We start from the raw sequence: 24,444 nt of genomic DNA, 5'->3' as shown, positions 1-24,444 counted from the left end.
TATTATTATAAAATATATTTTTTCTATTTTCTACAGCGTACAGTACTACTTGGTGTGTGTTGTGCAGTCGAGACGCAGCCTTGAATCTTCTCTGAACCTGAGCTGCTCTGAGCTCACTGCTGTATGATTAATCTGCGTGGTGGAAGAAAAGCAGCCCACATTATCAAATGTTCCTCCACAAAACCTTTACACGATTAACACGAGAGGAATTAGAAAGCTTTGAAAGGAGAAAACCAGAATAATAATTAAAAGTATTTCAGCCAATATAAACCTTTTAATGTTTATGTATATTCTCGTATCTGTCTTTCATATTATAAACGTATTATAAAATACAAAGATACAAAGCAGGGTGTCATCTGGGGTGTCTGTGTGCACGCGCGTGTCCCTGTCTGTGTGCTATAGAAGCCGCGTGTCCCTGTCTGTGTGCTATAGAAGCCGCGTGTCCCTGTCTGTGTGCTATAGAAGCCGCGCACATGTGTCCCTGTCTGTGTGCTATAGAAGCCGCGCACACGTGTCCCTGTCTGTGTGTGCGCGCGCGCGCGTGTCCCTGTCTGTGTGCGCGCGCGCGCGTGTCCCTGTCCCCGTTTGTGTGTGCGTGTGTGTCTCGGGGCCAGGGGTAGCTCAGTGGTTAAGGCATTGGACTACGGTTCGGAAGATCCCAGGTTCAAACCCCACAACCACCAAGTTGCCACTGTTGGGCCCTTGAGTCCTTAACCCTCAACTGCTCAAATGTGAAATGAGATAAAAAAATTATAATAAAAATGTAAGTCGCTCTGGATAAGCGCTCTCTGTGTCTGTGTGCGTGTGTGTGTGTCTGTCTGTCTATGTGTGTGTGTGTCTCTGTCTATGTGCACCCTGCTTTCTGAACGTTTTGCTACCTTTTGGTTTAGTTTATGGTTTAGTTTGATGTGAAGCTCCAGAACGAGACGCTCATGTTCATCTCTGACTGACTGAGAGCAGCGATTTTAAATGGCGTAAGAATTATTTTACTTCTCTGCCTTAATGTAGAAACCGAAGACAACGTCGTCCTAGTGCTTGGGTTAAATAATCACTGACTACTTGATTAAAAGCTACACTAATTGTTTGGTTACAATCCTCTTTATTGTCTGTTATTAATAAGTGTAACACATGTTGTAGGATTTATGTGTGTTTGTTTGAAGGGCTGCTTGTCCATGCTGTGTATTTTCCGACTACTGTGTGTTTTATGGATGTCATGAGGGACTCCTGAGCTTTTTATAACAGCGGCTCGGTGTATCAGCCATCCAGGACATTAAAAAACAACAACAAAAAAACCCACAACTTGCGCAGTGCTCTGGCATCATAATGAGCTGCTGATCACAGGAGAGAATATCCCAGATTTTTTAAAAATTATTTATTTTTTCCTCCTTCCTCTTGCTGTCTCGCTCGGTGATGGATTGCTCTTCTATGCCCTTGTGAACCTGACGCATAGAGTCTTGTGATCAGATCAGATGGAGAATCTCTGCAGGTTGTCTAGCGCTCTCTCTATGATCTGATCTCAGGGGAATATCGTCTGTCCAGTGTGTCCACGTCAGGCTGCCGTTACGAAGAGAGTTACACACCTACGAAATATACAATTTCATCAAATCAATTACAATTAAAATAACAAAAACAAAACAACAAATAATTCTTGTTTCACAAGACTGCATTCACATTACACGCCATGTTGATCAGTTATGAATTTTTATTTATTAATTTTTGATCAGACCAGACAGGAGTTCATATTTATAATTGCAAGTGACTTTCATCTGACTCTCATGTAGATGCTTCTGTCCTCTGAAACGGCTTGCTTGTGCGCAACAGTACGTCTTTGCTGGCGCCATCTGAGATAAAACATGTCATAAGGTTGCGCAACCATTTATTTCAAACTGTGGATGTGATTTTAACAAAAAATATGCTTGAGATTTTACTCTGGCGGACAGCAAGCAGTTAGTCATATTTGCTGGCTGTTATTATTATTATTATTGTTATATGATGATGATGATAATAATAATAATAATAATAGATTATTTGTCAAATGTACTTTACAGCTCAGTTAAATTATTTTTCACATTTCCCAGTTAGGAAGCTGGGGTCAGAGTGCAGAGTCAGCTGTCTTACAGCGCCCCTGGAGCAAACGGGGTTAAGGGCTTTGTTCAAGGGTTCAACAGTGGCAACATGGCTGTGCTGAAGCTCGAACCTCCGACCTTCCGATCAATAACCCAGTAACCCACAGCCTTAACTGCTTGAGCCACTACTGCCCTGCCTGTTTAAGCAGCTATTACCAGTGCTACTGTGAAATCCCGATGATACTGGTGCAATATCCTCTCTCCAATAATGTAATCTCTACTCACCTTTTTCTCTTTAACAATCTGACTTGATTTTGTTTGTAAACGCTCCATCTAATCATAATGTGGACAGAAGACAGCTCAGAGGAGTGCAATGCTGAGACTGAATAAAAGCAGAAGCAGGAGTTTGCTTATTGTAAGATGTTGCTGATGTTCAGTAAAGCTTCATAACTGTGAGTACAATTAATATTGAGTGTGTTTCATTTCAGACACAAAATGTCTCGTTAAATTTTTGCTCTGCAACTCCAAACGGATCTCAAAGAAGCTATGCATACTTTCTAGCTTTGTGGCTAGTTAGCTCACATTGATTTTGTACACTTTTGTTAAAGATGCTTGAGGGGGAAATTGGCATCCTGTTTTCCTTTTTACCCGAACAACATTCATATTTTAAACCAAAAGTTACATGAGTTACTGAGATTTACTGTATCACTTGCTATGTTCACTGATGATGTGTTTAACACTCGGGTAGTACTAAACTAAAGTTACTTCTGGAACACTGCTTGGCCAATCTAATTAGTCAACCAGAACTACTTGTTGTTTCTCTGCTGTCTTACTCACTTTTTATCGTGACTGTACCTGTGTAGCAAGTGAGCCATGTGCTATTGTTTTCTTCATCAATTGCTCATGAAATGTGATCAGATTTTTTTTTTAAAGTCACAAATGGAAGCAAAAACAATATTTCTAATCTGATGACACAAGAAGTCATGATCTTTAGTATCTTTATTGTACACATGCGTTAAACGTACGGAGTGATGCTGAAAAAAAATAAGTGATGTCACTAAACACAGACTGGACTCAGGAGTTAGCAAAGCTGGAGTCCAATGAATGTAATGAAAATGGAGGTGTGGTTTGGAGCTAACAACTTATAAAAACACTAAAACAATGTCACTGTGCCATTCACAAGCAGTATCAGCTGATGCATCACAAAGACCTACTATCATGAGTTGTTGATTTGCATGTAGATGTAAGGGATTGCAGAGTAATGTAAAAAGTTTAGATAACCATCAGTCCACAGTTAGACAAACTGTCTGTAAACAATTTAATACTGTGGTTACTCACTTACATTGCCACCCAGACAAAATCACTACAGAGGAACAACACCGAATGCTTTATGAAGTGAAAAAGACTTCTAGAGTAAGCGCTAAAGTCGAGCTGGATAACATCTCCATTCTTGAGTCGACCATACGCACAACATTGAACAGTCATGGTAGCTATGGCAGGACTACATGTAGAAAGCATCTGCTCAGAGTTTGCCAAAGAGCACCATGACACTTTACGACACTATTGGGTAAATGTCTTCTGGACAGGAGATAAAACTGTTTGTGAAGAACAAACAGCGCCCCATATGGTGATAAAATAGACCCTCATACAGTACAACCATGAAAACATAAATTCCCACAGTGAAATACGGTGAAGGGAGCATCATGATTTGGAGCTGATCTGCCTCTCAACCTGGACAGCATGTCTTTGTGGAGAGGAAAATTTATTCCCACGTTTGTCAAGGTGTCCTACAGGATAATGTCATTGTTAGTGGCTGCCGGCAAGCAGAAACTCAGGAAACATTGGGTGATGCAGCACGACAATGACTCTATACATGGAAGTAAAACTACTACGGAATAGCTTCAGAGACACACAATCTTAGTTTTTCTTGTCTCAGTACTTTCTGCATATTAATAGTAGAAGCTTTGCTTGTGCTTTTGCAGTGATGATTAATAGGAGAAACGCTGGAAACAATTACAAGTCAGGTTTCACAGCCGACACCTAAAAAGGTGCTTCTTTTCTCACATCATTTCCCGCTGATGTTCTGTGATGTATCAATGATAAATCCAGTGTAGGTGTAATGGAAAGGGCAAACACTAGAATTAAAATATTAGCAGTTTTACAGTCATAAAGGCAACAGTTTTAAACTCAGCTAATTAGCGATTTACACACACAATGACATTTCCTGTGGTGTTAATGTGAAACGTCAGAGTCCTAAACGGCAGAGTCGCTGCTTTGGTAGCTGCTTTTAGTAGCACCGTTTTTAGCAGCTAGTCAGAACAGCACTGTGGGTAATTCAGAATATAATTTTTAAATAACCACTCCATTGAAGATCACATTTTAATTATAAAGAGTGGATTATTTCATTTAATATGAGAAGTCATGAACAACAGCTTTTAAACATGTAAAAAGTAATTTTCTGTGAAAATCAGATCTGTGTTTCAGGCCACAACAATGTGTGCTATCGTGTTCACACAGAGTAAGAGAGAAATTGGACTGCCACATGTGATGGTTAGTTTATTAGTCTTATTTTCTAAACCAGTTAATAGAGAATGCAGAAATGCACTTGAACCCCCTAAAGAATACAGGAAAGCAAGAAGAAAAAATCTCTTTAAAAGAATTACATAGAAGTTAAAAAAACAAAAACGGAGTGATTAATTTACTACCTGGTCTTTAATACTGTGTCTAAAAACGTTCCGCCCTCATTATCTAGGTTTCTAACCAACAAGAGACCAAGACCAAAATTTTCGCATCAGTCATAACACTGACGGTCGGATTTCTTAATCTCAGAAATGTTGCTGAGAGTTTTACAATCGTGTTTTGTTGTGATTTATATTGTAATTTATTTTATAAATAATTAAACAAAAGAGTACTTGGCTAGCAATGACTCTTCTTACATTAACTCAGATGGATGCTCACTCATCTTGTCCAAAAAAAAAAGTAATCATCTATGTTTTTTTTCCTCTCCCGTTATGTTATGTCACTCCCTTATGTGTTTTTTCCACCCCTGGGATTCACTAAAAATAGATTTTATTAACCAGAGCAGCTGTAAAATTTTTCCTTCTGGTATAAAACTGGCTTAATATGCACCTGATGTACCTGATTCGTGTCTGTAGTTGATAAGGCTTGTAATAGAGTCAAACACTGCTGGAATTATATTCTCTTTTTTTTCGGCTTTATAAGCTTCATATCTAGCCTGCACAAATGTAAAACCTGTCTAATTCAGACATTTTTATTTATTTATTTATTTTTTTTTTTTGTCTCCGTGCACATCTTTTATTTTTAATGTAACCGGTTGCTCTCTGTATTAAACCCCTGACAGTTGTGGCTTATGTTTTCCCTAATTTTCTCACTCACTTCACATTGTTGTAATATGTGAGAGTGATTAAGTTATCAGTGTACGCTCTTAATGAATATATGTTGTGAATGAGAAGAGATGACTTTTATCAGTTGGGTGGCTGCTCGCTGCTGTGGCTGGATAAAAGCGACTCATAAATGCGGATGCACCTTTGAGACTGACGTGGACCAGACGTGGTTGTATTTTACCTTTTTGTTTTAGACTTCATGCCTGAAGAAGTGTTGAACATTAACTATCCAGAACTGATCGCCTACAAAAGGCAGGGAAAAAAAATATCATGGTCGCCATTTCAGTAATAATTTACACTGATTTAAGTTTAGTAAAGCAAGAAGTGTGATTAGAATATCATGTAATCAAGAACTGCTTGGTTTGGAAATGAATATGCACTAATGTGAAGTTTGTTTTTTATACAGTCCATTTATGATTCGGTTGTCTTATTTGACTTAGCTGCTTGGAAGTGTTTGTACGTACCTGAATATTGAACGGTGCTGAAGAGAACAAGATGATCACAGAAAAATACTCAGCTTGTTTAACATAATTATTAAATATGTCACATTAACATTATTTGTAAAGTGTTCGATTGAATGAATGTTGCCTTAGAAGTGTGTTCAATCTTTTACCAATACAACATACAACATACAAATGTTATTTTATTTAAATAAACCTTTCAGTGGACCATTGACAGAAAGCGAGGGAGTCCCATGAGTTGGGTCGAGATGTGGGGGAAGGGGCGGAGTTTCCCCACAGGTAATGGCTGAAATTTCGTCAAAGTTAACGTCATCTCCAAACTCAACACAAACAGACTCGAGGTGGGAATCAAACCCTGACCGTGTGAGGCCACAATGCTAACCATCCATGAAAATTACTGACTAGTTGACCTGTGGAGTTCAGTGATGATTTGATCATCTCAGTCCAGTCCAGGTACACACGTTACTCTATGCGGATGTTACTTCACGTTGGAATGAAGCAGGATCACCAGCTGCTGTTTGCTATATTTAGTCCTCAGTGGCCTTCTCCCAGATATTAAACACTTCCTTTGCCATGTTTAAAAAGAGATGATTTTCTTGTTCTATCGGCAGATAATTTTTTTAGTTTTAGGAATTTGTTTCTTGAAAGAAGCAAAATTCTCTTTCAACAGAACAAGAACTTTTTGCTTACAATTTTAGTAACATTTAACTAGAATTTAGCTCACTTATCTCATATTTAGTGGTAAATTTATTTTAGGAAAATATAGATAGGTCTGGCTAGATCCAAGAATATTTTACTTCAGTCGTTTCGTCTTGGCCGGCACAAAAGTTTTAAAAACACTTATACGATGATGTAAGTGTGCTTATTATTTCTGAATGCCAGATTTATTCAAAGATGTCTTGGCTCTCTGATGGGCTTTGTTTCAGGGAATGATTTAAATCTCACTAAAGCATTCATGTTTAAGAGTTGGCTGGTATCGCACCTGCTGACCAGACGTCTAAAGGGAATCGTAGCCATACACTTTTTGTATGTGGTCATCACTCTCATTTCAAAACTCTATAAAAACTGGACGTTCATTAATGGTGTTAAAGAACAGAAACCTCATGAAACCATGTGACATGCTGGAATGCTAGCTCCATGCCTTGTACAGCCCATTGAGAAGTCCTAGTGCGTGACCCGTCCTGTACAGAACCATTACTACACTGTTGTACTGAAGCTGCAGCGCTATAACGATTTCATGCACCGCTGATTTTTGTTTTGCAGCCAAACTGTGACATGAGAGTTAAGAAGAGTTTTAAAGATCACTATTACTCTTACACTTTTTTACATTACCATCAGATCACGTCTCCACTCAAGTTATGAGGCATCACATGTACTGTGTTGCACACGAAACAAGGACACGAACATAACAACGAAATCATTACTACACAAACACAATTAATAAAATGAGTGATTTATTTCCAAACTTACGTTAAAATTATCAAGAAGCTCTGTTCGGTAATTAATTTGAGCACTTCATATTTATTTTTGCTTCGATTAAAAAAGGCTGAAGATCACCGAGGTCGAGATTTACTTCGGTACAGACTGCATCACTACAAAGTTGTTGTTTCTTCTGCTTTTACCATATTCGTTTTTTTCATATTAATGTAGTTACGACATGTTTTAATTTTGCAACTTTACTATAAACTACACAAAATGTTAAGATTAAAATGGATGCAGTAAAGAGAGCATTTTCTCTTATGCTTTACAAAAAGCTTTTAAAGGGGCCTACAGAAAGCTACATGTTGGAAAAATTCAAACAGTTTTATTTTTTTATGTTTTAAAAGGAAAGTTCATCATGTTGACCTACAGTACAGTGCAGAAGTTTTGAGTCACCCCTCATTTCTTCAGAGTCAGTCTTGAGGAACAATTCTCCAGTCTTCATGAAAGTCTTTTTTAGCTCTTAATTTCCAGCCAGTCCCTCTACCTGACCAGTCTTATTTTTGTTTTAATTAATAAATTCTTTTTAACCACAGTTTAAAATAGTGACTGAACCTTATTCAGGACTTATTCAGTTTTTTAGGAAATCATTTCATTGTATGCTTCTCTGTTTTAATAAATGTAGACTTCTGTATATAATTCTGCTATCTGTTACACTGTAGTCTGTGTGTGTGTGTCTGTGTTGTGTCTGAGGTGTCGTGTAATGGTGTGTACGTCAGACTGCTGACTGTTAGCTAAAGTAAAGCTGGCTGGTATTTGTGTTAAGCTCTGCCAGTTGTCTTGATCACTGTGCTATAATTAGACTGATCTTTACTGATGTGTGTGTGTGTGTGTGTGTGTGTGTGTGTGTGTGTGTGTGTGTGTGTGTGTGTGTGTGTGCGTGTGATGAGCCAAGTTACTGCAGTTCTGTATTGAAGCACATAATAAATAGGAGTTATGAAAAAATGAGTTGTTGAGAGATGTACAATAAAAATAATTGTTGAATTTGGCCTGCTGCTCGCTACGGTCGAACCTTGAATACTGTTTACTGTTTCTTCATTTTTGTTGATGAATAATCCCATTTTTTGAGATGAAAAGCATTTTGTTGAGATGAACAGCAGTGAAGTGTGATGTCTGATCAGCAGACTGTCATCGTCTGCGTGTGGTGGGAACAAGATGTGTGCTCTCGTGATTGATGGTGTTGTTATGGAACGGGTTTTGGCCCAGACATCCTAAGAGCCTGAGCTCTATCAGACTCTGATTCATTGCCTTAAGGACACTGCCTCTCACTTACTCACTTCCCAGATGTACAGGACATTAAGAATCACATAAACAGGCCTGTAATCCCATAGGTATCAAGCTGTAATCCAGGCCTTGACACATTTTCACTGAGCTGTTTGAGGAATGTGAAAATACTTTGTGTTGGAGCTGACGGTCTGTCTTCATGGGTAGTTTTTTTAGTAGTCGTTGTTCCGGCATTGGGAGTTGTTTTCTGAAAGCCGTGCATTATTAATGGCGTGGATTTTACTTGGGGAGGGGAAATTTTTTTTAGTACTAACAATTTCCTAATCTTTTAGTTTACATTTCATGTAAACAATATATCTTTTTATTTTCTACTGGAAACACAGTTTTTCATTAAGCTATATACCCACATACAGTATTAGCTGGTGAACAGCATCAGTGGATGAAGTCAGTAGTAAATCAGAGCTAGGACATTCCCCTGGAGGACAATTCACACTTGCGAGTGGTTGGACATGTACGATTGTGGCTTATCGGGGTGTATTGGGGCAACTTGCAGTGATTGGTACAGTAGCTTGGCGACTTGGGCTGAGTCCTTGGAACTATGACTTTTTGACAGAAGTACACAAAGTCAACACTGACGTAAAAGTACAAGCACTTGCCTGACTACAAACACTAGAAGTAGAAAGACTTTATCCAGTTTTTCCACTATGACCACTGAGTTTTTCAGGTGCTAAAAATAAACAATTGATTATCTTTGTTAAAAATTTAAGATTTCAGCTTTTAATAGTCAGTGCTGTGGTGGTTGACAATATGCTTAAAAAAAAAATCTAACCAGAGAAATGTGCTATTCCTCCCCCACAAAGGCTGATGGAAAAATAACTGAGAGATGATTAATTTACTGACGATAATGGAAAGAAGGCCCTGGACATGCCATGCGTTGTGGATTGCAACACCATTTGACATTAATTAAATAAACAGCGGATAGCATTGCTAGCTTATTTCATTCCTTTGACAAACTAGTGTAGCTAGTTGCTATCACTGCTCTCTTGTATAATGCAAGTAGTCTACGCAATTAAAAAGGGGCATGGTGCAAGCATACAGAATACAATAAGGTTAAAGGACACACAAAAACTATGTAATCTAAATAAAATCTCAATCTCACCTTCGAGTGGAGCAGTGGTAAAGTGCTCGCTCATCATCCGGAGATTGCTGTAACCTCTCGCAGCCGGAGGTCTAGAGAGAGCTGATTGGCTCTCTCAGAGAGGCGGGATGAAAGGTACTTTGTGCTCCCACATTAATCACGGCTATAAAACCAATCAAAGGGAGCAGAGGGAGCGGATAGCGCTGTCCTCCGAGTGTGTTACGCCGCCCCCAACAGTGCGTGAGCAAGTAGTTTGAAAGGATGCGGTCGGCTGCCATCACTTGTTTCAGAAAAAACACTTGATGGTCTTCGGCCCTCCCGACTAAGTGGTGGTAGTAGGGAGGTAAGAAATTGGATACAAATGAATTAGAGAGAAAATCTGGGAAAAGTAAAAAAAAAAAAACACCTCAGTTTCATTTCTGAATGATGGCACTTGTGTGCACTTTGTTTCACTGCATTCACATCACGCTGCATTCATGTGTTTTTCGATGCTACATCAGTCACCCTTATTGGACAGGTGTGTACAGCTGTGATATGACTGGGATATAACTTACTGAATTTGTTAATTCAACCTAATGCGTTGATTCCAGCTGCGACACAGAAACTCTGAGAACAGATCAAATGCTACAGAGAATTATACTAGAAGTGTGTTAAGATTAAGCAATAAAACCTTGGATAACACTAAATTCTACTGTACTGTATGTACTTTAATTTTAAACTGCCTAACAAACTCTGTGATATTTACATTAGGCTGATTAAAAACGATAATGATACAGACTAACGTGATCATAAAGTGCTCTAGTTGGCCGAGTGTTCAAAAAGGAAAAGCATTTTTTTTCATTTAAACACAAGCGAAATGAAAGACATGTGTATAAAGCACTTTTTCCCCCCTTGAGTGTTCAGTAAACATTTTGGTTGGAAAAAATAGAAAAAGAATTGTGTGGGAAAATTATGATCTCAGTTCCCATGGCAAATAATTGTGATCATCATTTTGGCAAGAATCGTGCAAGGTCTACTATAGTGATTTGTAGCACGAATCATTATAAAAATTCGAGAACTTCACACAAGTCTTTCATGTGTTCAGCTTCCTGATAAGTGACGACGCTGACGGTCAGTGAGTTGGCAAACCAAAACATAACAGTCTGCTGAATGTGCTGAATATGAGTCCAGTGCACTGTGCTGAAACCCTTAACATGTCTGACACACAGCCTTTTTTTGCTGATTCATTCCAGACTCAAGTAATCACAGCACTGTTTATATTTGGATTAGAAAAGCATCTCTCGGGCTTCACAGAGCTTTGTGACGCTGACAGAGCGACTCGGCAGAATAAGAAACGCTCCACGCTTCAGACGTGCCCACAGTGCAGTGAGCTGGATCGGGTTCTTCAGCACAGCTTTTGTTTCATTACATGCTGCATCTGAATGCGTCACAAAAATGCTTCTGCTGTTATAAGTTTGACATTATTTTCCTTTCATAAAGTCGACTGTTTTAATCAAATGAATATTGAAACCTCTTTAGGCAATGCTTGTTTTATATGCTACATGATCATGGAGTTGCTGCTTTTCTTTAATATAAACGTTTAACTAGCAAACTATCAGGCTGCATGTTGTTATTCTACATTAGCTGTATGATGACACAAGGTTTGTCCACTGCTCATTAAGGATTGAGGGTGTTCAGGGTAACGAAGCCACAGGTGGATATCAGTAGACTGATTATTCACATGAGAATGAACCAGTTAGAAACACGATCTGTGTCTAGACTGCGTGAAGTAGCAGCATTTGCAGCGCTGCTCATGTAGCCTCCCGCTGACGATCCACACTGCAGGGGGGAGAAGCACTTTTTTTTTTTTTTTTTTTCTCAATCTGACCTCTAAGCATCTTATTGACCGTCAGCGCCACGTGTCACAGTGCTGGCTTCAAATCCAGTCTTGATGCAGAGAGCTCATCAGTTGATAAGAAAAATGTTACAAGTTTGTCGTGCTAGATACAGCTACGTTTGCAGAGAAAGTGCCTTATAAATCATTGATGGCGACGCGGTGAATAATTGGGCCGTTGACCCACCTCATGGTTAGCGCTCACATAGCTGCTGTCCTTCTACAGTCTTCTGAGGTACAGTAGCAGCTTTCTGGGTGCTCTTTCCTGACTAAGCCAGAATGATGGATCCTGCTCTCTGGGCAGGCAGGAGGAAGTGAAAAGCCTTAATTATGGTCTTCATTGTCTTTTATGTCCCTTAAAAATTGCTCTCTGCCTGATTATAGACATCAAGGATATGGAGCGAAGACACAGCGGGGCTTTGGCTTAATTGGCTGCATTTTCTACCAGAGACCCAATACTAGCTTTTTAAAAAAGATTTTTTTACTTTGTAATAGATTACAGTTTAAGTAAGGACTGTCTGATGCGATGATATGATACCTTTTTTTTATTTGATTTGAAACTTTAGAGTGCTCCACCTTTAGGATTAAAAAATAACTGCAACAGTTTACCATTTCAAATGCAATCATGTTCATAGGTGGGTAGTAACGAGGTACATGTACTCCGTTACATCTACATTTTTCGAAAAAAAATTACTTTTATGAGCAGTTTTACTGCACCGTACTTTTTACTTTTACTTGAGTAGATTTGTGAAGAAGCGCTACTCTTACTCCACCACTGTCGACTTGTCACTTTCGTAACCATTTATTCGACTCGTTAGATGTTCTTTGTTTTTGCCAGAGAAATGCAGCCGGTGGATCTACCACATGACTGTTACAATAATCACATGACTGTTTGATCAATCAGCTGCAAAACCAATAACCGAATGGAGTCAAATGACCACACAGAAGGGGGGAGGGGTGTCTTTAGCAGTGGTAGACAGTGAAGCAAATGCGGTTAGTTTAGCTGTTTTATTTAATGTTGTAATCTTAACATATATAATTAGCAAAAAACTAGAGACAAAAAAAAAAACACGTTTCTTACATTTGTTCAGCTGTACAAGGTTTATGGTGAAGTGAGACCTTTTGTACACATGTTATAATGTTATTTTCTATCTGCTGAGCCATTTGGAGGGCAACTGAACATACCGTATATCTCACTGGAAATAGTTAAAACTGATCTAACATACATATTGTAGGTATTTATTTCAAAAGCTTTATATTGTGAAAAAAGAGATTAGGAATTTTTTTTTATTTCTTAATTTGCTATTTTGTAAATATATTTAGTTTTATTAATTTATTTTATTACATTTATTCCATTAATTTTTTTGTTTGGAAATGTCACAATTTGTACATTATTTTATCATTCTGTCTGACTGCTTACATCCTTTCTAAAAAATAAAAATAAAAAAAAGCGGACATTACGATGAAACACTTACTCAGAATATTTTTTTACTCTTACTTGAGTAATATTTTGGATGACTACTTTTTACTTCTACTTGAGTAATATTATTTTTAAGTCCAGCTACTATTACTTGAGTAAATTTTTTGGCTACTCTACCCACCTCTGGTCATTTTAAATAAAAAAAATGTTAAGAAAAATCAGTGCAGTGATGCATGAATCACAATATGTAAAAAAATTGATTTTTGCCTCATCTCTACAAAATACATCTTTAGAATTTGGTATGTATTGCACTTAATAATATGCTTTATAGTGCACCTCTGTGCTTATTATGGCATATGCTACTCCTCCTGAATCTGTAGCCAAATGCATGAGCAACAACTTGCTTTTATTCAGGGAACAAACATGATGTGCTGCCTCAGGCACTTTTAAACAAAACCAGTGAGTTTATATTTTATATTTAACTATACTGTATATTGTTTATCATAGCAGTATTTATTCATTAACTTGCTCTACATTGTTTCCATCCTTTTTCTTTTTTTTTGTAGTAAATTAGTTTCCATCAGCCTCGCCATCTTTTTTTTTTTTGGTGGCCCACGAGATTAACCAATGAATTTCTGATTTATCCTCATTTTTGTGAAACTGACTTTATTTTCTTGCACAAAAGTTCTTAATTCTAACTTGTATGCTGCTCTGAATGTAAGCCTCAGTGAAATGAGTTAATTGTGAATTTCATAAAAAAAGTCTTTCTGTTTAAGTCGTGACTTTGTTCTATAAACTATTCCTTCTGTCAGAATTGCCTTTACTGGTGCTGTTTGAAGCACATTGCACATCTTCGAATGTATGATGTTTATGCACCTGTTGAATATGGAAGACGTCTCTTTCATTTCTTTATTTATTTTTTTTCTTTCTTTTTTTTCCCAAGACATGTGGATTGATGTTCTTTGTGAGGACTGCGTGGCTGTATGGGAAGAATTGAACGTGTTTGTTTAAGAGCGTGCCTCGAGAATATTGCAGGCATTGTTTATAAGGATTCGCTCTCTCGAGCTGACATCGACAGACAAAGGACCTCTTTTACGCAAACAATACAACGTGCTGGAGTTAGGCGCTGCAGCCCATGGCGCACACAGCTTGAGTCCCGCGGTGACGCAACCCAGAAGCGAGTTCTGCCGCTCCACAGGGTTCCTGTCTCTCATTGGTGTGGTACGGGGTGGTCGTGAACCGTTTGGCTTTGCTGCTCGGTGAATCACCCCTGAATCGTCCCCACACAAACGAGAGTCCATCTGGTCATGAATAGCTGCAGAAACCAGTGATACTGGTCAGAGCCTGTGGAACTGGTCAGAATCGTAATTCCATTCAGAATGGATGTATATCTGATGTAGGGGTTAAAAAACAAAACATAGCCTGTCCAGGCTTGCTGTCTTCACTGCGTTCTTTCTCTGTGAGAGTTTACCCACTGATTATGAACTGGAATTTTTATGTTTCAGGCTGACTGATCCATCAGGGTACCTGACAGACGGCCCAATCAACTACAAGTACAAAACCAAGTGCACCTGGCTGATTGAGGGCTAGTAAGTGTTCTTTTTCAAGTCAGTCTCATGCCTTACCTGCCACTTAGCACCTGAACTATCTGCAACCTCCTTTTTGTCCAACAGCTATTTAGAGTTGCTACAGTAGTGCCCACAGGCTGTTATTATCCGCGCTGTGTTATCTGAAAAGGCGTGGAGTGTCACACTCTGACTCACTGACACAAGTCTGTTGTAATCCAGTCTTACAGATTAGTCAATTTAGAGAGTAGTGCAAAAATAAATAAATAAACAAACAAACTAACTAACTGCCTGTTTAAAAAAAAAAACATTTTTTATTCCCAGCCCGAATGCTGTGCTGAGGTTGCGTTTCAACCACTTTGCCACTGAATGTAGCTGGGACCACATGTATGTCTACGACGGAGACTCCATTTACGCTCCTTTAGTCGCCGTGTTCAGGTGAGTACCGTAGTGTCCCGTTCCATCCCCCACCACCACCATCTCACTGCCGACTCAGTGGTTTCTGCTCCATCATGCTCGTCATCGTAATGAATGGGGCTGTTGAGTTTTACCGCTAAGGATAATAACTGGAGTGCTGTTTTTTCATGTATTATAAACTGAACCGTGATGTCAGGTCGCTAACGTTTCATTGTTTGTTTCTGTCCTACAGCGGTCTCATCGTGCCGGAAGTTCCTGGGAATGAGACCGTCCCTGAGGTGGAGACCAACTCCGGCTACGCACTCCTGCACTTTTTCAGTGACGCAGCATACAACCTGACTGGCTTCGAGATCTTTTACTCGTGAGTAATAACGAGAACGCTTACTCATGTGGAGTCTTACGAATAACACGACTGTGTGCGCGCAGATACCTGAAAATTAGGAGATTTCTAAGTATGAAAGCATTCTTTCTTTGAATTCTTTCTTCTTCGATTGAGTCGTTTTATCAGCCCGTCACTGTGAACGTCCTGGAGGACCCAGTGCCAGGACTGAGAAACCTGAAGTCTGTAAAAGTTCCTGCTATGTGCCATGTTGTAACACTTGGGTTCGGAATGAATTTTAATCTGTCGTGGAATAACGAGGGAACTCAAGGAAATAAGTGAGGAAGTAAATTATGCGTTCAAGTTTGTATAGAGGTGACCTGTGCCGGTCTGTAATTACAGTCAGTCTCATCTCCTCAATGCACATCCCATCACAGCTCATTTTTTTTGATAACCAGAGATTCGTCCACTTTCAGTACATCATGTTTAATCCCTATCCGTAACACTACCTGGCAAATTTCTCCTTCAGGGTCTTCTTTTTCTGTCTTTCTCCAAAAGGATAAACTCATGCCCGAATAACTGCTCAGGCCATGGCAAGTGCACCACCTCAAACTCCATAGCGAGCAGAGTGTACTGTGAGTGTGACAAATACTGGAAGGGCAAGGCCTGCGACATCCCTTACTGCAGGAACAACTGTGGCAGCCCAGACCATGGCTACTGCGACCTCACTGGGGAAAAGCTCTGTGTATGCAATGACAGCTGGCAAGGTACTGCACTCTGTTCAGTCCTTCTCTCCTCTGCTTTTCTCTTTCTCTCTCCTCTTGTCCTTCTCTTCTCCTCATTTCCTCTTTGCTTCCCCTTTCCTGTCTTCCTTTCATCTCATCTGCTGCATCTTCTTCTGTTCTCTTCCGCTTTTCTTTCCCATCTTATCATATCCTGTCTCCTTGCCTCTTCACTTCTCTCCTTCTTACCTCTTTTTTTTCTTCTCCTCTTATTCTCTCTCCTATTTCCTCTCCACCTCTCCTTACTGCTGTGCTCGCTTCTGGGGGGGGGAAACGATGCAGTTCATCCATTCTCAGAGAGTAGTAAGGTTGTACATAAACATGTGTTCTATCTCCCTCTACTGGTGATGAAGTGCCGATAGCACCTTTTTCTTTCTGCAGTGGCAACCTCTGTCCTATCACTCAGTCTTATAATGATAACCGTGTGCAAAGGATCCAATCATTTTTTCTGGTTTGACATCATGCAGTCTCATGAGTGCTAGTGCGAAAGGGCCCCGGGGCCATGAGGGTCAGTGCTGAGGAGCTACGCATATACTTTTCTAACACTATGGAAATTGCTGGGGAAAATAGTGAATTATAGGAACATAGTCTTTAAATATGATTCTTATTAAAGCCCCATTGTGTTGCTAGCGGATTATGAAGGTGGGATTATAATATCACCAGGGGATTTAGCCTTCTGTCATGCTTTGTCTTTCTCTCTCAGGTCCGGATTGCTCCCTCTCTGTGCCCTCTACTGAGTCCTATTGGGTCATGCCCACAGTGAAGCCATTTGGTGCATCACTAGGCAGGGCATCCCATAAGGCAGTGGTTCAGGAAAAGGTCATGTGGGTTGTTGGTGGCTACACATTTAATTATAGCAATTTTCAGATGATTCTAAAGTGAGTAACAAGGATTTTTTTTTCTTCTACATTACTGTTAAGTGTAATGCTGTTCTCTGTTCTGTTTGAAGTTGATAATAAACAGTCTTTATTTTCTCATCTTTCTGCAGCTATAATCTGGACAGTGGCACCTGGAGCACTGTGACTAGCAGTAGTGGGCCTGTGTCGAGATACGGCCATTCTCTTACACTCTATCAGGTAACATGACTCTATACATCTACAGTATATGTTGGGGGGGGGGGGTGGTATTATAATCCTGAGCATGGATGTGTGATATGAGAAACAATGAGGCATGGTGAAACTGCATTTTGAGCGATGTTAAGAAATGATAAAGCACTCACACTCATTACTTAGAGCCTTCATTTTTTATTGTAGAATGAGATTTGTATAATAGTCCTTATGATTCATTTGTATTATTTTCTGCTCTCAGTTTTGTTACTGTTTCCTTTCGTCTTTATCAAAATCAGTTTGTGTGCATAATGTGGCAATAAAGTCACAGAGGCTTTGGGTCACCAAGGAATACTCTATATGACCTAATTGGAATAGGAAAAAAAAAACTCTTGAAAGTGATGTTATATGAACTTGACAAATAAGTGAAATAAATAAAAAATGGTGCCACCCAGCATATCGTCATTGTACTGAACCAGTTAGTCCTGCTTAGGGCTGGGCGATATGGCTGAAAACTGTATCACGATATCAGTGTTTCATATCGGTCGATAAAATGTAAACATAAGTCTAAAGTCACTATGAACACTTAACAATTATCTCAACATTTAAGGTGCGAAATGAAAGAAAAGTTAAGAAATACTTAATAAAGTGTAATAAAATAAGTGCATTTTCTGCTTTTGAAGAGGAATCCAGCAGACCAGCATGAGACAAGACATGGCGCAACCAAACGTGATACTGTTACAGTACGATTGACGTTAGTGTATCACTCCCTACGTTGCTGGGTTACCAGAGAGCGCGTGCCTTTGTTAATGCAACTGTCACGGGCAACCGGAAGCGGACCAGAAGACTAGCAGTTAGCCCTTGTAGCGTGGACGGTAAATCCAAACGTGGAAATAGCGCGAACAGCCAGGATAACCACGCAAGTCATTGTAAGAACTCTCTGACGCCGGGAGCAAGAGTTTACACAATTATACCCGTTGTTGCGGGAGAGAGGTTGATTTTACAACAGCTGTTTACGGGAGTGTAGTCCAGTGTGGGCAATGCTTTGTGGGTAATGCAGTCCAATGTGTGTGAACGCGGGAATGTGAGATGAGCTGGAATATAGAGCCTAAACCTGTTTTCTTTTAGTAGTTTTTGGTTTGATTTAAGTACAGAATCCACCCGGAAGTTTGTAATATCGCCTGACATCGCAGAAAATGAAAGAATGGACACGCATCGACTCGTTTGTCTTTCCCATCACTGCATGGGCATGAATTAACGGGCTGTTGCGCTGCCGCGACAAACGACAAAATAAAGCGGAGAAGCTAACACGTTCTAGCAACACACACTCAATCTGGAATTGGACCCAAAATCGCATAAGATCCGGCGAAGCGTCGGATTTATACTTCCCGAATCGCGACCATACTACTTCAGGGTCCTAGTGCTGGTCGCGGAGCGAGTGCGCATGACAGCAACCAAACTAGCTTCGCGACCTCTGTTTTCTTTCGACAAAGAATAAAAATTATCGAACGTTTTATCGAACACATTTTTTATTGATATCGATCACGTGTCTATCGCGATACATATCGTTATCGTTTTATCGCCCAGCCCTAGTCCTGCTCCTATAAAATTTCATTTCTTTTTATTGGAATTAATCTATAGAAATTATCTAGAATGCTGGTTAAAAAAAAAAAAAAAAGCCTAGTGGTGAATTTGTCATGCAATGTTTCCTTAAGTCAGGTTTGAGTTGTGTTGTCGCACCCAGGTTAGATTATGGTTTTATTCACAGATTTCTTTATTGATTTCTGTATGGCCACTTTCAGTAAATCATTCTTGCCATAGATCTTGCAGAATATTATAGAAAGTGCACACGTCTTCACTTTTTATTTTTAATAACATTTGTATTAAATTGCATATTCCTAGTAAATCCCATGTTACTTTTTGGTGGAGGGTTTCAAAGCCTTTTATTTATGACCTTATCTACAACTCTATTTTCCCTCTGACTATAAATAAGACTTTTCTCTTAAGTAAACAAGCTGTTTTTTTGTTACTAAATACGTTCGGATCGGGGACCACATCTAGAGCCAGGGTTTAAAGGACAGTTTAAACAGTCTGAGCTGTTTAAAAGACCTTTACTTCCCCATTTTATTTCTTATATTTAGGCTGCATAGATCAGACAAGATAGATCAAAACATTAATGCCGTAATGCAATATGCATGTTGTAAAAAAAATTTCAGCCTTTCACTTTCTGTATCTCTTTGTCTTTGTGTCTCTTCACTGCAGGATAAACTCTACATGTTCGGAGGAAAGTTGGAGATGGGCTCGGGCAACGTAACAGATGAACTGTGGGTGTTTAACATGCAAAGTGAATCATGGACTCAACAATCTCCAAGCACACCAGCTCACGGTCAGGTCTACGCAGTGGAGGGTCATTCTGCACACATAGCCGAACTGGACACGGGAGACGTGGTAATGGTGGTCATCTTCGGCTATTCCTCCATCTACAGCTACATCAGCAACGTGCAGGAGTACAACATCAGTGAGTGTGTGACTGACTTGATATCCAGTAGCAGAAAAAAGTGGTGCAAATCCAGCAGTGTTCTGAGGTGGCCACTCAGCCCCAGATTGGTTGTATAATGCGTAATAATTAATAAGTTACACAATGTTCAGGAGTTTAAAAACGATTAAGAGCAGTTACATCACACACACAGTAGATGGTAGTAATTCTACACAGGCACTCTTTAGTTAAGACATCAAACTGTACATTTTCTTGCATCTCGGTTTCATCAAGGGTTCATCCGTAATGTGGAAATCTGAATACTGTCTCGGGGGAAAGCTAAACATTGAAGTTGTGGAAGATGCATTTACATTTAAAGATGCAATTTATTATAATTAAAATATTGTAAATATAAATACATTATTAAAGTAACCCATATGGGGAAGAAAATAAATAAATAATTCTTTATAAATACAAAACATGGGCTGTATGGGTGACTTCACAGATGGCGGCAAGGATGTTTGACTTTGTGGTGTTATTTTTTATATTTATTCATTTATTAATTAATTTATCGTCTGAAGTATTAGGTCATAAAGGAGAGATTTCACAGATGTTTTAATTAGTTATTACTTAAAGTAATTATTTACGTTTACCCTCATTGGTCAGTCCGGCAAGATAACAGCTTGGCTTGTTTAAAAAAATTTATGAAATTAAATTAAATTTATGAAAGTTAATGAAATTAATGTATAAATGTGATTGGACACTGAAGTAGACCTCATTTTTTTTGCATCTTATCTGTTATTTACACCTGCAATTGAAGCAATAATAATTAAGTATTCAAATATTAGTTTTTGCTGGATAGGACCATTGCATTTTTTATTATAATTCTTCTTCAGAAATCATTGGTCTTGTTGTAAGTCACGGGTTATTAAAATATTACTTTGTTTTTTCCAGGCTGTTCTGTGAGTGAGATAAGAGTTCAGTAATAGTGAAATATCAGTCAATAAGACTATAATGTCATAAATAAAGCAGTTATTTATTACTAAACAAACTCAGTAGCCAAGAATACATAAAAAATGGCTGTTGTGTTTTTTTTTGTTTGTTTTTTTTGTCAGCTGTGCTATCCACACACACAAGCAATTATTTTGTATCATGTTTCTCCCCTAACCACAGAAACAAACACATGGCTGGTTCCTGAGACGAGAGGAGCCACAGTTCAGGGGGGCTACGGTCACAGCAGTGTGTATGATGCTGGCAGCAAGAGTGTGTATGTCCACGGAGGCTACAAGTCCCTGCCTGCTAATAAGTATAGCCTGGTGGATGATCTGTACCGTTATGAGGTGCACACTCGCATCTGGTGAGTGTCCAGTAACCTACACGCATTTGTTTTATTTATATATATATAACATATATGTGTATATGCATATGTACTGTATGTATTTATATAATAAATCTGTAAAGTTGTGTGTCTGTGCATTAAGGATATTTGCAAAAACATTATTTGAGCGGGACGTAAGATGAATTAAGATGGTTTTTGAAAATTTTGTCTGTTTGTGCCCATATCGTATAAAAACTACTGAAGGAATTTTAATGGGGTATTCACAGGTGTATTTGGATTTCAAATGGAAAATGCCCTTATATCATAAAAATAAAAAATCAACCTTGGAAAAATCATTAGATTATCTCAAAATTCAACATGTTTTAATACCAATTTGGATTACTGTTATGGAGGTATTAGGATAATTTCTGCCAGCTTCTGGAAGTCTTCACGTTTATATCCTCGTTCTTCTGCTCTGTTTTGTTTTTCCAACATCAAGAAAACCACAGCCAGTTAAGGAACCTGAAGGTTCTTTCTTTGTGTTCCTTTCTGATGTGTGCAGGCAGTCAACTTATTTCTCATTAGGAGAAGAAATTTAAACTAAACATTTTTACTTAGATTTCTGTAATGTTTCTTTGTGACAGTGTTCATAGTTAAAGTTCTATATAAATAAAATTTAATTGGATAGACGCAGTGAAAAAAGTTTTTGACTTTGGCTTAGGTTAGACATGAATTCTCACAGCTCAGATAAAAGGGAATTAAAGCAAGCCTGAAGTTTTGAATGTAAGATCAGTCGTAATCTGAGCCATGAGGTTATTACAGTTTCTTACCAGTGAAGGTTGACGTGAATCTAAATGCCTTCTTTAATGTCTGACTCAAGCTTTAATGAACAGCGGCATATACATAGAGATGACTGATTCCTGAGGTTTTTTGTGTGTTTGTGTTTAGGACCATTCTAAAGGAGAGCGGTTACCCACGCTACCTCCACTCGGCAGTGCTGCTAGGAGGAACTCTGCTCATCTTTGGAGGAAACACTCATAATGATACGTCTTTAAGCAATGGTGCTAAGTGCTTCTCTGCGGACTTCCTGGCCTATGATATTGGTACACATGGTTTATCTCCATCTCTGTTGTTTAATTATTGCTTAAAAACACAATTTAGGCAAGCAGTATGCGTTTTTCTACCAATTTCTTCAATACATAGAAATGGGTTTTTACCAAATTTACTTTTTTTTTTGGTTAATATATTAAAAAGTAGTAATATCTTATCAGTCAACCAAATTTATTGTAACTGTTCTTAGCTGAACCTGCAAGCCATGAGAATTTCTCCAGATATTGTTGTATTCAATAATGCATTGTGATTCTTGTGTGGCACTTCATGCATTACCACATTGAAGTTATCCTTAAATTTCTATATGTTTGCATTTAAGGTAGGAAAATGTTGCCATTCCTTTATAATCCTACAGTTGGTGCTCTCAAATCTGTATATACAGTATAATTTGGCACCTTGGTATTGTTATAATATTGTATCGGTAAGTACATAATTACAGTAATTTCATGTTTAGGTTTGGGTGTGTAAAATGATTATAGTAAAACATACACGGTAAATTGTTATCGGTTTGCCTATGAGGCTAGGATCCATTCAGGCAGAAGATCCTGTGTATGAATATTTATTTATACAGCAGTTATGAGTGGTTCTCGTACAAGAGAAATATGCTTAAAATTAGTTAGGGTTGTGAGGGTTAACAGTGCCTGTGATGATCATTTACTAGTGAGAGCTTGGCAAGTTAATGTTTTTCTCATTTTCTACAGCGTGTGATGAGTGGAAAGTCCTCCCCAGACCAAACCTGCACAGAGATGTTAATCGTTTCGGCCACACTGCTGTCACCAGTAATGGGTTAGTAGCTTAGTGAGAATGTGTAGGTCACAAAGGAGTGCAATTTTTCATCATTTTCACAGTCCAGGTACGAGACTGAAATATCAGATTTGGTTGTTATTGTGAAGAAGCACTCAACACTTTTTGAAAAAATTATAACATAAAATTATTGAAACCATTTCCACTGCATCAGGTTTATTTTAACATTGTGCAGTAATGACTATAACATGCAACTCTCTCTTTCTCTCTCTCTCTCTCTCTCTCTCTCTCTCTCTCTCTCTCTCTCATCCCTCTGCAGGTCCATGTATGTGTTTGGTGGGTTTTCAAGTGTGCTCTTGAATGATGTGTTGATCTACAGGCCGCCCAGCTGCGAGGCGTTTGTGGGTCAGGATCGATGTGAAACCGCAGGTCCGGGGGTACGCTGTGTTTGGAGACAAAATCGCTGTCTCTCCTGGGAGCCCAGTTTTTCCTCAAACACTCCTGCAACCTTCTGCCCTGCCAAGCCTGGTATGTCCTGCTTCTCTACTGAGAGATGCTTCTGTACCACACTTATTCAACCAGTGGCACTAACCTCAGGTTTTAGGAGTTGTATAACCGCATGATGATTAATAATGTTGGTGTTTATACTACAGCCCTGTTGTAATCTTAAATACGATTGGTCAAAAGGTGTTGATTAATTTTCTATAATGCCATGACTTTGATTTCAGCACTGGCTACAAGGCACAGTAAAGGTTTATGTAACGTGCTCACTTACAGTAAATGTGTAATACAAAACTCATGTCATTGTATGAAGAGCAAACATGAATGGTAAAATATGTAGATAACACACAAAAAAAACAAGCAAAAAAAAAAACCTTATACACCACGAACTCGAGTGGAAAACATTTGAGATTTTTTATTAAAACAGGAGCTTATGTTTGGGCATTTAGGAGTTCCCAGGCGTCCAGTGTTTCAGCTATGAAGTAGGCAGTCTAATCATGGCTCTGGCACACTGAGAAAACTTCCTGCCTTGATGGTGGGTTTTGCAAATGTACTTGACAATACTGTTCCTACAAGAAATGTTTAAGAACAGCTGACCTTCGGTTCCTAAAATAACAACTGACTGCTGTCGTTACTTACTTAATTAATGCCATATGAGTTATTTCATATTTAACAAATAAAATCCAGCAAGTTTAGATTGAAAGTATTATCCATGTATGTTGAGTCAAACTTACCTTGGCTAACAAAAATGCTGTGGCATAATTGTCACTTCTGATGATTTTGATTTATGGTGCAGGTTTATTTTTAGGCAAATACCCAAGTACTGCCAAAGTTTCATTAAATTCATAAAATCTGTCTGGACAGACACACAGACAGACATTTGTCTGAGTCTGGTTTTGGCTCATTCAGTGTATGAAATGTAAAGTTGTGTGTACAGACACAACTTTTATTTTATTTATATACATTTATGTGATATTTAACGGTTACTCTCAGCCCACAATATTTTCCCATCTAATTTGCTTGTTGAAGCGCTCTCTTTGTGACCTGTATATGCTGCTGTGAACTGATCCGTGTGCACGCGCACACACACACACACACTCA

The 24,444-nt window shown here is 38.7% G+C and overlaps 1 protein-coding gene across 2 annotated transcripts in view; it reads left to right on the top strand.

Annotated features, from left to right (window-relative positions):
• atrnl1b (attractin-like 1b) overlaps positions 1 to 24,444 on the top strand; it is a 123,116-nt gene that overhangs the window by 10,872 nt on the left and 87,800 nt on the right. For both annotated transcript variants that reach the window (XM_053511333.1, XM_053511334.1), the window contains exons 2-12: positions 14,571 to 14,654; positions 14,955 to 15,068; positions 15,280 to 15,408; positions 15,925 to 16,133; positions 16,852 to 17,026; positions 17,137 to 17,224; positions 19,457 to 19,712; positions 20,844 to 21,027; positions 21,937 to 22,091; positions 22,800 to 22,884; positions 23,162 to 23,370. In XM_053511333.1, the coding sequence (XP_053367308.1) occupies positions 14,571 to 14,654; positions 14,955 to 15,068; positions 15,280 to 15,408; positions 15,925 to 16,133; positions 16,852 to 17,026; positions 17,137 to 17,224; positions 19,457 to 19,712; positions 20,844 to 21,027; positions 21,937 to 22,091; positions 22,800 to 22,884; positions 23,162 to 23,370 (1,688 nt within the window). The remainder of the gene's footprint in view (positions 1 to 14,570; positions 14,655 to 14,954; positions 15,069 to 15,279; positions 15,409 to 15,924; positions 16,134 to 16,851; positions 17,027 to 17,136; positions 17,225 to 19,456; positions 19,713 to 20,843; positions 21,028 to 21,936; positions 22,092 to 22,799; positions 22,885 to 23,161; positions 23,371 to 24,444) is intronic.

The sequence above is a fragment of the Clarias gariepinus genome, chromosome 14, assembly GCF_024256425.1.
Source record: "Clarias gariepinus isolate MV-2021 ecotype Netherlands chromosome 14, CGAR_prim_01v2, whole genome shotgun sequence".
NCBI lineage: Eukaryota > Metazoa > Chordata > Actinopteri > Siluriformes > Clariidae > Clarias > Clarias gariepinus.
Note: the sequence above shows the minus strand (reverse complement) of the source record. Positions and strands in the feature narration are given on the sequence as shown.